Genomic DNA, 12811 nt, shown 5'->3' with positions numbered 1-12811 from the left:
CTATATATAATTCTTGAAAGTTAGTTAACTATTTTCCTTTTTTAAAAAAGTATTTTATTTATTTATTTGTCAGAGAGAGAGCACAAGCAGGGGGAGCGGCAGGCAGAGGGAGAAGCAGGCTCCCCGCTGAGCAGGGAGCCCGATGTGGGGCTTGATCCTGGGACCCTGGGATCACGACCTGAGCCGAAGGCAGACACTTAACCTACTGAGCCAACCAGGCGTCCCTCTATTTTCCTTTTTAACTTGATTTAGATCAGCCAAATAGTCACTTAATTTTTTCTTTGTCTTCAAACAAATGATATATATTCTGGTAAGGAGGACTTGCCACCTTTGACTAAGGGTCAACAGTTAAAGAGACTCCAAAAAACAATATCTGATCCTAGATTCCAGTAATATTTTGAAGTCATTCATGTCCACAGACATGATAACTTAAATTAGTGCCAGTTAACCTTAAAGAATATCTGGGTAAATGTATTATTCTTTACACATAAATAACAGCTATTTGATTTATGCTCTGGTGTTATGAAAAAATTCATTTTAAAAGCTAATAACTTGGATATTACATACATCTGTAAGAGCAAAGATTTAAAATAAAATAAATTACTTATTTTGACATTCCTCTTAATTACATTAAGTCTGCGTGATCCATTGTTATATATGTCATTTTACAAATGCGTCAGAAAAATAAAGTGAAAATAAACACTGTGGTATTATGTGCTATTTGGATACCTTATTGACAAGGACTATAACTTTTCCAGGTTCAGATGCTTTTTTCTTCTTGTCCAAGTGATCCTTGGCAATGTAAACAGCCACTCTGGTTTTCCCACTCCCTGTAGGGAGGCATATAATGATATTTTTCCCCTCCAAGGCTGGTTGGGCGACTTCCATTTGGTAAGGCCTGAGATGCAGTTCTGGCTCAGAAGATGCTCTTTCTGCCACATTCTCTTCATCTGAAGGAAATTAAAAGGTAGAAAAATAAGGGAACGGGCAATAAAATAACTAAGGCTAGCAAGTCTAAAACCCAGCATAGGCTTCTTGTGATTTAAATTCCTTTTCATGTGTCCAAACCAATCCATTTTTCTATTTTCTGTACCATATGGGTGTCAGCTCTCTGTTGGCATCTCCAGGGTCGACCCAGGCACCCCATTCTGGAAGTAGCCTGGGGGCAGAGGTGCAGAGGGAGTGAATTAACAGGATGAAGGACAGGAGGGGAGGCAACATGGGAGAGTCTTTTCACAGAGTGGGCAAAGCCAGGGGAAATTGCAAGAAGGGCTGCTGTATAGGATTGGCAGGAATGATTCTTAGTGCATCAGGCTTTCCAGTTCTTTGTTGAGCCCTTCTGCCCTACTTGTTTCTCTATAGTCTTGCCACCTACGAATCAAGAGGAACTGGGAAAGAATGAGTCATCGTTCTGTATCACCACTCCCCTTTACTTTTTATTGCGAAGAAGATATTATAGCTAATGGTACTTTCCCTCATTTGAAAAACTTTATCTGACAACCAAATACCCAAAAGCCTGGCTATCTATCTATCTATCTATCTATCTATCTATCTATCTATCTATCTACCTATCTCAAATATCTAAAATGGCAAAACAAAACAAAACAAAATCCTATTTTTGCCATGTGAGATAGGTAGATTAAACAGAAGCCATATTTAGGGAGAAGGGGAAAAACTTCTCCCATGTAAGCCTTTAACTGATATGTTTTCATTAAAAGATGAAAAACGATTCTGTTGATTTAAACTGACTTGTGACTAATTTTGGCATTTAGTTTTAAATTGCGATCTTTATCACTTCCTTATATGTATTCTCCACGTATTCATATTTTCCTGAAACTCAAAGTGTGATATATTAAAAATATTTCCAATTAACATAGATTTCTAAAGTTAAAATTCTCATAAAGTACTAACATGTATTAATTTTTTGAACATTAGAATAAAATTGTTATAACATACCTTGGTTTAAACATACTTTGTTTAAAAGTGATCATATTTATCTGTATTGGCCAGGGGAAAAAGATCTAAAAATGTATAATCTATCATGTGGAATGCAGTAAAATAAATATTATATCAATTTAAAAGCCCATATTTTGCTTTATGTAATCATAAGAAAAAATGAAATGACAGCACTTAGTACTTCATTACACATGAAGTGTCCCTTCTCTTATCAATGAATGCAATAAAACTAAACTAACAAAATCCCATTAACTTCACAAAAGCTGCTGATGGGTCCATTTCAGCAACTGGATGATTCTATTTAAATGGGTTTTAGCTTGTTGTGACCGCTATCTGCACAGGTAGGAAAATTCACACCAAACATCACTTAGTAAGAGTCATCTACTAACCTGGCAGGAAATTTGCCTTCTGTATGGATGAGTAAACAAAGAAGCAATACATTTAAGTTATCTTTGGATCATCTGCTGATTCATTTAATATGATTTTCAGGAAAAACCCATTTCAGATCACTAGCATTTAAAGAAATACATTTACAAGTTTGCTCTCCATGCTTGCTTTGAACTCTACAGCAATCATAATCATTCATCGTCTACTATATTTATGTAAGGTTCAAATTTATTTAAGAATATCTTTACTTCTCTGCTAAGTGGCTTTCATAGATTATCAAAATCCTAATATTCCACCTATATTCCCAGCATTGATTACCTAACTTTTCCCAAAGAGCAAGAATATTTGCAAAGGAAGATGTACTTTAAATTGTGTTTAATACCAAGATCCAGGAATTTACTTTTGCTAAATTGATATTTAGTTTAGGAAATTCCTTAAAAAAGATTAGGAAATTCCCTTTAATTTCACTCTCGGTATATTTTTGCATGGATTTAAAAAAAATAATAAAATTCTGCTTCCCTCGCAATAGTTGCAGGTACCCCTTTAAATAATCAGTTTCCTTTTTTGTTTTTCATGCTTACTACTATATCCTTGGGTAACACAAAATAAAAAGGGAAACTTAGAGCAATTTTCTGTCTCTTCCCCAAGTAATCAAAGACGAAGTCAAATGAGTAAAACATCGATACCACTTACGCATCTTAGATATTTATTGTACTAATACATGTAAGATGAGTTAAGATGTTAAAAGGGCATTCATGTTCAAAATTTGATTCTGGAGCCAAACTCATGTTGTTTCTCTGCTACTTAACTCATCATGTACCACTAGTTCATTCTGCAGCAAATATTTACGGGGTACCTATTACATGCCATGCAGTCCCACGAATATAGTCCTTGTGTCCAAGGACTTCAGAGTCTAAAGTACTATAATGCTGCCACTGAAAATGTCTGGCTATTAGATAGATAGCTCAATTCGCATCTGTACTTTTGAGTCAAGTCCGGGAAACTTGATAGGTAGCCCCAAGTTTAAAAGGGAAGCACAGAGTGAACATAGAAAAAAAAATGAGAGTTGGATTCATTGTGAGAACAGCATCCAAAGAAGAGCTGGGTGAGTGCTAAATATTCAGCCTGATTCTTGCCTTATCACATCCTCTGACATAGGGATGGAAGAATTTATCCACATAAGCAATGAGAAGAGAATTTTCTCTTCTCTGTCACCAGAAGGAGAGAACTGAGCTGGTGTCAATGAGCTAGGAGCCAATTTCCTTTATAAAAGAAATGTTTGGGTTTTTGTTTGTTTGTTTTTTTGTTTCTCTTTGGCTTGCTTTGAAAAAGCAAAATCAGTTAAATGCAATAATGAATGTGGTATTTAAAATATGCACAAGCTTTGAATAACATTGTGCCCTTCCTCTACAACAAATATTGATTGAAGACCTGGAAATTATACTATACCATATAAGTGGTCAAAAAATAAAATCAAATAGGACTTAAATAATAACATTTTATTGGAACTACACCATGTGGCACATTTCATTCTCACATTGATTTTGACAGCTGAGTTATTCTTGGAGAGAAAAGGTCTGTCACTGCATGTGTTTGAAATCGACAAAGTATTCCTTTACCTATAGTATGTAACTACGGAAAAATACGCCATTCCAGCTGGATAAATATTAATAGGTACTACCTCGAAATAGTAAGGAAACACTTTCTACATATAAGGCCAATGTGTATTGCCAAAAATATTGCCACTTTGTGAGGTGCAGTATATCTCTCTAAAAATGAGAGACAGAAAAACAAAAAAGCCTTGCATAGCATAATGAGAGTATTTAAACTTTAAGAGCATAATTAATATGTTTTACTATGATATAACACTGCCACAGAGGAACATAATGTTATGGTAGTGGGTCACATCCATGATCCTTATGTCCCACTATGTAATTGTTGAAGGTGGACAAAAGACATATGGGATAGAGTTCCTTTGATGTCAACTTCAAAAGTTAAAATATTATCCCAAACATTGTAATGCTTTTCAGAAATTCAACATATGTTTACCAGTTTGCAATTTATCTAATCCTTTTTTTTTGCATTGATTTCTACTTCAGTCTATATCATGCACCTGAGGGAAAAGAATTTCATAATTTTATAAATGCAGGATTTTACTACCCACTATGCAAAGTAATTCTTTGTTTCTAAGCACTGACCCCATCTAGAACATCAATGGGTGTCCTCTGAAAATGTGTTTGTCTTCAAATGTATTTGCCTTTGAAAATGTATTTGCTTTTTAAAAGTAGGTTGTGTTCAGATTTATCACGTCTTTCATGCCACATTGAGGACTGAAAATCAGCAAATAGTTACATTTGCTAACAGCGCTAAATAGACAAAATGCCCAGCACATAGAGGATACCCATTTAATATTTATTGAATGAATGAATATTGTTGAAAAGCCCTTACTTAGACAAACAAAAATTAGGATGAAGTCCAGAAGCTTAAAACAACCATAAAGACTTTAAATATTAGCTAGAGCATATTTTGAGTTCTAACATCAATAAAATTTAATAGAAATGTTAATTATTAAATGTAACAACAGTATAACAAGTATGGAAAAATCAAATACAACCCACAGAAATAAGCACAGGGCAATAACTTAATAAACACTGAGTGCAGTAAACAGAAAATGAATTAACCCTTTAAAATCCTGGAAAGCTTTTAAGGCAGATGACCACTTTTATGTAAACGATTCTGTCCCTTAAGGACTCCTCTAGCTAAATGTCTGTAATTCGTCTGACAATGCAGGGGAATCTGAAGTACACAATATTCTCCAAGTGTTTTCTACAACTCAATCAGAGAACAAATGAATAATAAAGTAATTTGTGTTTCTTAATTTGCCAGTTTCCTACTGATTCTTAGCTGGCCACATTGCAAAGCATTTTTTGTTTGTTTATAATTTGTTAATTCTAATTATGAAATAGTTCAAATGCACAGACAAATACGGAAAGGTGTATAAAAGATACCCGAGGATCTATCACCTCTTCTTAGAAAATGTTAACATTTTAGTTCAGTAGTAATCATTGGAATTGCACATTCAAACAACAGGAAGAAGCAATAGGAAATCGACCAGACTGACAGAATTTAGGCACTCTGATAACAGGAAGTATTGCTGGAGTGTGGGACTGGGAAGAGGCACTCTCATTTATTGTTGGTGTGATATCCAACTAATAGAGTAATTTGGGAAACACTTAATAAAGTCCTCATTTAATGACAAAAATATTTTTTGGAAACTCTACTTCTATGCAAAAGCTATTTAGACAAATTGAAACTCTTTTAACTACATGTGTAATTTTTAGTTTTTCATTTTAAAAGGACTCCTGTTAATTGGGTGATGGGCATTAAGGAGGGCATGTGATGTAATGAGCACTGGGTGTTCTATGCAACTGATGAATCACTAAACTCTACCTCTGAAACTAATAATATGTTCTATGTTAATTAATTGAATTTAAATAAAATAAAATTTAAAAAATAAAAAATAAAAGGACTCTTGTTACCTGCAGTTAATCTAGAGTCACAATCTTCTTATTGACAGTATTAATTTTTTTCATTTAAAACGTATTTTGATTAAAAAAAAAAGTAGGGTACAGGAACACATGTACCAAACCGCATTCATGACTTAAATGCAGTCCACTTAACTGAAACAGAGGGCATAAAGAAAATGGATGACCCGACTCTATGGAATGTGGCATGTGCACATTCTTATCTACACCAAAAAAGATAAGGACTGGACCAAAAATGAGAGAGCTTGAGTCTAAGACTTTTATAAGTTGTACTTTTAAAGAAAGTGAATGGCAAAGTTCCAAAACGACTTCAACTGTAGAAAAGAATTGCTTTAATTGCATAAATCCATCAGGGAGGGTACGAACAGCCCCCATGCTTTCCACTATATGGCGTCTTATTTCACAGTTTTTAAGGTTTACACAACAGTTAGGCAGTACCTGAATCACTTCCCATGGTGCCTGAATCACTGCCCATGTTGCTGTTATGTCCAAGACTTTCATCTAAGCAGCTGACACTTCCTTCTGCCAAACTTGTGTCTGATTCTGCAAAGGAAAACATTTTAAAATATTTTTAAAATATTTCTGAGAATAAACGTATTTTAACTGCACACCTCTACAGCACACAGTACATACAGTTCAATGCAAGTGGAAAAGGCGCACCCAGACGATTATGAAGAAAAGGTAAGAGTTTCTGGCAAGCAACATTTAAAAACCCCACTATGGATGAGCAGCTGCTGGGTAGTGAATCAAACGCATATACCTACTTTAATGCACGTCCGATATGAGAGTAAATACAAACTTGTAAACATTTATCACTTTTGTTGTCCCCCCACATGGAAATTTTGCCCAAGAAAAGAAAATCTAGGCTTGATAATGGCATTGAAACACAAAGTATTATATAGTAACCACTGAGTTATTTTAACATAATCTGGTAGGGAATTAATAAAGTATAAAAAATTAATAAAGTACATGGTTCTGTTAATCGGTTATGAAAATAACAGTTCAGTGATAAACATAACTTTAAAAATCTCAAAAAGAATTTGCTCAAAAAGAATCTCATTAAAGCCTAGCATTGCAGTTGTAGTGGAAGCTTATGTGAGGTTGGAAATAAATGTTTTCCTTTGCTACAATTAAACTAAGCTTCCATCAAAAAGTTACAGTTAGGATGAACGGCAAGAGAATTCTCTTAATTTGTTAATCCCGATGTCTGGTTTTCAGTACTCAGTATCAGTTCCTTTTGAAAATCTCTTTTTTTTTTTTCTCCTCTAGGGAAGACTTCCCTCTTTACAGTATATTGCCAAGGACTTATGCAATCTTATCCACAAGGATCAGAACTATTGCTAAACTGGTAAAAGTAAATAAAAGATGGCAACAAACGTCGGCTCTGGAATCAGGACTTAAGAAATTTGCTGTTGAGGTTGCTCTGAGCCTGGCTCGCCATTAGTTAAAGTGGGGCTGTTACAATTCGCCTCCTAGAATCTGATAACCATTAAGTAATCTTAGGTACAATCGGGTCTTAGCACTGTAGCTCAATTGCTGATGACTGGAAAATGAAATAAAAATCAAGGAGTTGGCGTATCATTAGGGCACGAGTTCCATTAAATAATGTTCTTCTTACAATTAATAACATTTCATAATATTTATACTTGTTACATAATTATCACTTCATGCTACAGCTCCTAAATGCACTAAATAAATTGCATTAAAGTAGCCTTTAGCTACTTAAAACTAGTCTGAGTGTCACACATTCAGGGCTAGAAATAGAAATGGTTGAAAAACGCACAAAGTATATTTTCAATAAAACTTCTCTGGAGAGAGACAGCGTACAACTCCTCAAAACTACAAGTATCTTCTTTTTCCTTAACCAGTTATTTATTTATTTTTTTTAGTTGGTGCACTGAGGTATAATTTATCCTTTTATGTATCTTTATAATCACTATTTTTAGGTTGTTCTTTTAGGTAGGTTTAGTTTGATGAGTCTGACAAATGTATACAGTTTGGCAACCACCATCACAAGCATGATTTTTCTATCACTTCAGAAGTCTCCTCAGGCTCCTTTGCTGTCATTTCTCTCCTGCTGCCCCCTAGTAGTCCCTGATTTAGTTTCTGTCCCTACAGTTTGACCTTCTCCAGAACATCTCATAAATGGATTCACACAGTATGTAACCTCTGTTTGACTTCTTCAACTTAGCATAACACATTTGAGATGCATCCACGTTGTTTATATCAGTAATTTGTTCCTTTTTATTGCTGACTAGTACTCCCTGAGCATCGGGGACATCTGTGACATCTCCCTTCCGACTTGATTAAACCTAGTCAGCGGGAAATATAATGGCATTACAGCCAGCGTCAATCAAATATGTAAGACATCTTTCTTAAAAGTTAAAAGAAAGCTGGTAAGAGATTTGTAGAAAAATTCTCAATGGACATACATACTGTTTAAGTATATTAGCACAACATAAATATACTAATGTGAAAATACTGTGCCTACCAGTTGTCGTAGATTAGCTCCCAAACTCAGATTTGAGGAATCCCTTATGATCACAAGGGAAAACCTGTATATCTCACTGAGAGACTTTAAATATGGCACTTTGCAATTCCCAGAGGTATGCCTTGTTAGAAGCTTAGAGGCGAGTGTGGGATAGAACTGTCAAGCAGAAGAGTGTTTTGGGCAGATGTACTGATGAAAAGAGAATATGATTTATAAGGGAAAGGCAAGGTGTAAAATGAGATGGGGAAAATGTCATTGCAAGGATAATTCTAGATCTAGAAATATAGACTAAGATTTCTGAGGCAAAAAAGTAAATTTTGACATGCTTTTCATTTGTTGTTTTGAATATGGTATGAGAACTAAAGGTAATACCAAAAATACTAAAAAACTCTAACAAGTATTATCTAAAATCTAACCCTGTATCTTTACATTTCCCACTAAGTGTAACACAAATGGAAATTACACTTGATTTTCATTTCATTTTCTATTCGCTAGCAGTTAAACAACAATCTTAAAAGTACTTTGTATATATGTAAAGTCAAGGTTTTCCCCAAGCTTTGCTTTAACATATGTAAGTTTGGGCGAGTTGTTTAGTGCAATGTGCATGATTAATTTATAAATATTAAAGAAAGTTGCTACCAAAAATTGGGTATTATTAAGTGTATTACATGGATTATTTTGATCTTACAAACAAATTTGCAATGTGTCAGGAAGACACTGAGCTCGGTGCCTTCACAGATGTAAATTACACTTTAAACCTCAACATCCTATGTGGTAGATATCCATTATCACCTTAGTTTTACAGATGACACAGTGAGGCCCAGAGAAGTTAAATGATCTATCCTGATCACACAGCTAGAATGGAGCCGAGCGAGAAGTCCCCATTTTCTGAATCCAAGCCTGGTATTCCAGTGTTTTTTTGATGATTTGTGTGAAGCTTTATAAACAAGCAAACAATCCTATAGCCAAGTGTTAAGTGAAGTGAAAGTTGGTTATTGTTGTTGTTGTTTTAAAGCATACGGACATTTTCATTGTAATGTCAAATTTTCTATCAATCTTGAAACAGTTTATCTTCCCAAGGGGGGGGGGAAGTAGAGAGATTGTCTTATTTTGCTAACATTTCTGATTTCATCAATAGACTTTCATTTACTTTGTATTTAAATATCCACACAAATTTTGAAATTTACTTTTCTGCACGCAAATAAAAGGAGGAACACTCCCATCCTTGTTAAACAAAATTAATTGGAATAATTTTGCTAGAGATAATTATAAAAATGAAAGTGAATATATAGAGGTTTATTTCTTTGTCATTTTGAGGATATATAAAATCTCCACTTTCTCAACACAAAAATAATTTTGTTTCCTAGGCAGCGAATTCTTATGCATTTGATATAATTTTTTTTATTTCATAGAAAGAGAAATACTAAAGGAAATAACTTTAATAATAAAAGAAAATATATTGAATCTCCCATAACATTAAGAATGTCTTCCCCAGAGATTTTCTTCCTGCATTCACTTAAAGAAGTCATGTTTTAAAAATCACACAAACACACACACACATAAAGTCAGATCAAGTGATTATGTGATGCCAAAATTAAACCAGGCTATTGAGTTTATAAGCCAAGAATTCCTGCCACTGATTTATACAGGATTATTTTGTTTTATTCTTTGCACTTTTCACAGTATGTCAATCTGGACTTATGTCCTGATGAAGAAAGTCATGTCTATGATGTTAAAATAGATCAGATAAAATAGAGTAGTCACTTGGAGGCAGGGTGTTACCATGAAAAGAACACTGTGCTAGGAGTCAAGCAGATCGGCCTCCAGATCTGAGCTCAGCCACTGCTAACAAGTGACTTAACCTTTTTTTTCTTAAAATTTTTTTTTAATATAGGTAGCAGTTTCTACTTTCTCATTTTTCTTGAGAATGATTCCGTTAGATAAAGGAAATGAATCATGAAGAGAAACAAATCTTAAATTCTCATGAAGTTGCTACTTAAATGGTCTTTGAATATTGGAGTTATATTATATAATAAGTTTAGTTAACTTTTATATAGGTGTTATTTCCTCTAGGGAAAATATCAAAGCTGGCTACAAAACAGATTAGAAAATGCTGGTAATTTCTAACTGTTAAAAAAAAAAAGCAGTTATTTATATCAAACTCTTTTGGAATGAAAGAAAACGATACTCATCCAATTAAAAGATAGGATTTTCTGTAATAATTTTGTAAACAGCACAAAAAAAGAACAGCTCTGTGTACAATGATAGTAAGTGTCTAAGACCAGTCCATAAGCCACAGAAAAAAATGCCTCATTTTGCAATCACAACTTGGAATATTTTACTAATAAGGCAGAAATATTAACTGGAATCTGAGAAATTTCACATTTAACATCTTCTAGACTTTAAATACTTTAGAATATTTTTAAACCATTTAGAAACCAAAAATATTGAAGTTAAAAAAATTCAAATGAAAAAAACCTCTTGGTTGAAGGCCTTTTTAGATCTATTTCAATGTAAAGTATGCCCTCTGCTGGAAAATGCTATTATAACAATTAGTTGGTAAGTACATCGTTTACTCAACCTAAGAGCTAGGCTTCCTTAGGTAAAATACAAATTGGTTCTTACTTCTATCCCTGCCAGGTAATGTCCCCCCTATTTTCAACCTAGATGTATTTCCCACTCCACAGAATATTTCTCTTTTTTCACCCCTTGCCTCAGGCTGTCATATATTCTCTTTGCTGAAAAGTGGTTTTGCTTTAAAACAGGAAGCAGTGCAAGGGGCCAGGGCTTCTATGCACATCGAGAAAAAAGAAGGGCACCTGCAGATCTCATTCACATGAGAGGTAGTGCTTACAAGGTCTGCAAATAGTCTAATTTCACTTGTCACCGTACTTTCATGTTTATTCTAGTTCTGACCTTGTGATGCATTTTAGCTTCACCTATTTAGCTATTACCCCTTGCCTGGCTTCCTAATCCCCGCAGCCTGGAATGCGGAAGACTACCCTAAAGAACCGAACACAGGTACACTTATGGGCACTCCCACAAAGATCGCACGGGCTTCCTAAGTGTGCTTGCTTTCGTACCAGCTATAATACCCTTTCTCTCTCTCTCTCTCTTTCTTTCTTTTTTTCCTTCTTTCTTTTTTAGGGTCCTTTTTTGATAGCTCTTATTGATACTTAAAAATGAACAACAGTTGGGTATTGTCCATATGGAAAAAGCAGGCTTTTTGTGATGAGTACATTTGGGACTAAGACGCATCTTTATCACCCTCTTTCTTTTCCCTTCCTCCTCTAATGTCTCATTGAGATATACTAGCCAAGCTCTTCAAGACCACCAATAAAGTTATTTTGGACTCTTCTCCCACTGTGGGTTCCTTTGAATCTTTCTGTGCTTTTCTGTGGGCTCCTATAATTGGATCAGACACATTGCTAAGACCTCTTGTCTTTTTTTTTTTCTAAAATGCAAAGTATCCTAACACTCAAACACTCCTTTTCTTTTGAAATAACTTATCCTTAATCTTTTTTGAGAGGAAATAGATGACTTTTATTTTCAGCTCTATGTATATGGATTTGTGCGTGTGCGCGCACACACACACACACGCTCACATTTTTGGTCTGTCAGATTCTGCTCTCCGTGCCAGGGAACATGTGTTCCCGCAGAATGGAGAGAAGCCACCTCCACCCACCTTGCATATTCTCTCCTGGATCCAAGCTTCTAGGAAATGAGTTCCCCAAAGAGAAAAAACTCTCCTAGAGCCACAGGCCCACATGGCTATCCATGGAGCTCCTTGCTCCTGTTTATAGAATTTATACTGCTGAAATGTTTCAGTCAGAATTAAATTTGAATTGTGTGTAAGTAATAGTGTTGGCTTAAATTGTATCATGTATGCCCTTTAGCCTTTGGACTTGGATCTCCATCTATAAAGATAGTTATTAGAATACAGGGTTGTGGGGATAATAACCATACTCACTAGAGTGACCTAGTCAGTAACAGAGACCAAAAGTCTCAGAGTAAATCAGCTACGAGTGAAAAGCCAGATGACCACATGGGAAGTGAGTCTTGGCACTAGCAAGGTTTAGGGAAGGCAAGATAGAAGACCAACTGGAAACTTCTTTGGCTGGTAAGCACCCCTCAGGAAGAGCTATTCAAGTTAGGCAGGCTTAAGCAAGCCTGAGGAGAGTATGGGAAAAGAAACATTTAAAGGTGTCCTGGTAAATACTCAATGGTTGACTTTTTGAGGTAAAAACAAAACAAAACAAAAAACATGATTTCAAAGTGCCTGCTAATTTCCATGGTGTAAATATTCCTGCCAGGGCTGATTTCAAGCTACCAGCGTGACGTCACAGAGTGGAACTGGGAAGAAATGGGTGCTTCTGGCTCTGGCAAGCTAGTGGCAGCCAGCTCTAGCTCCCCAGGGTACACAGTCCTCCGA

The 12811-nt window shown here is 35.1% G+C and overlaps 1 protein-coding gene across 2 annotated transcripts in view; it reads right to left on the bottom strand.

Moving 5' to 3' along the window:
* IFIH1 (interferon induced with helicase C domain 1) overlaps positions 1–12811 on the bottom strand; it is a 56434-nt gene that overhangs the window by 24288 nt on the left and 19335 nt on the right. For both annotated transcript variants that reach the window (XM_081814298.1, XM_081814299.1), the window contains exons 4-5: positions 6327–6431; positions 730–950 (exon numbers count right to left, since the gene is read on the bottom strand). In XM_081814298.1, coding sequence (XP_081670424.1) covers positions 730–950; positions 6327–6431 — 326 coding nt within the window. The remainder of the gene's footprint in view (positions 1–729; positions 951–6326; positions 6432–12811) is intronic.

This window comes from Leptonychotes weddellii, chromosome 3, assembly GCF_054177405.1.
Source record: "Leptonychotes weddellii isolate Sample4059 chromosome 3, ASM5417740v2, whole genome shotgun sequence".
In the NCBI taxonomy this organism is placed as follows: Eukaryota; Metazoa; Chordata; class Mammalia; order Carnivora; family Phocidae; genus Leptonychotes; species Leptonychotes weddellii.
The sequence above is the reverse complement of the archived record's forward strand: the minus strand, read 5'-3'. Positions and strand labels throughout refer to the sequence as shown.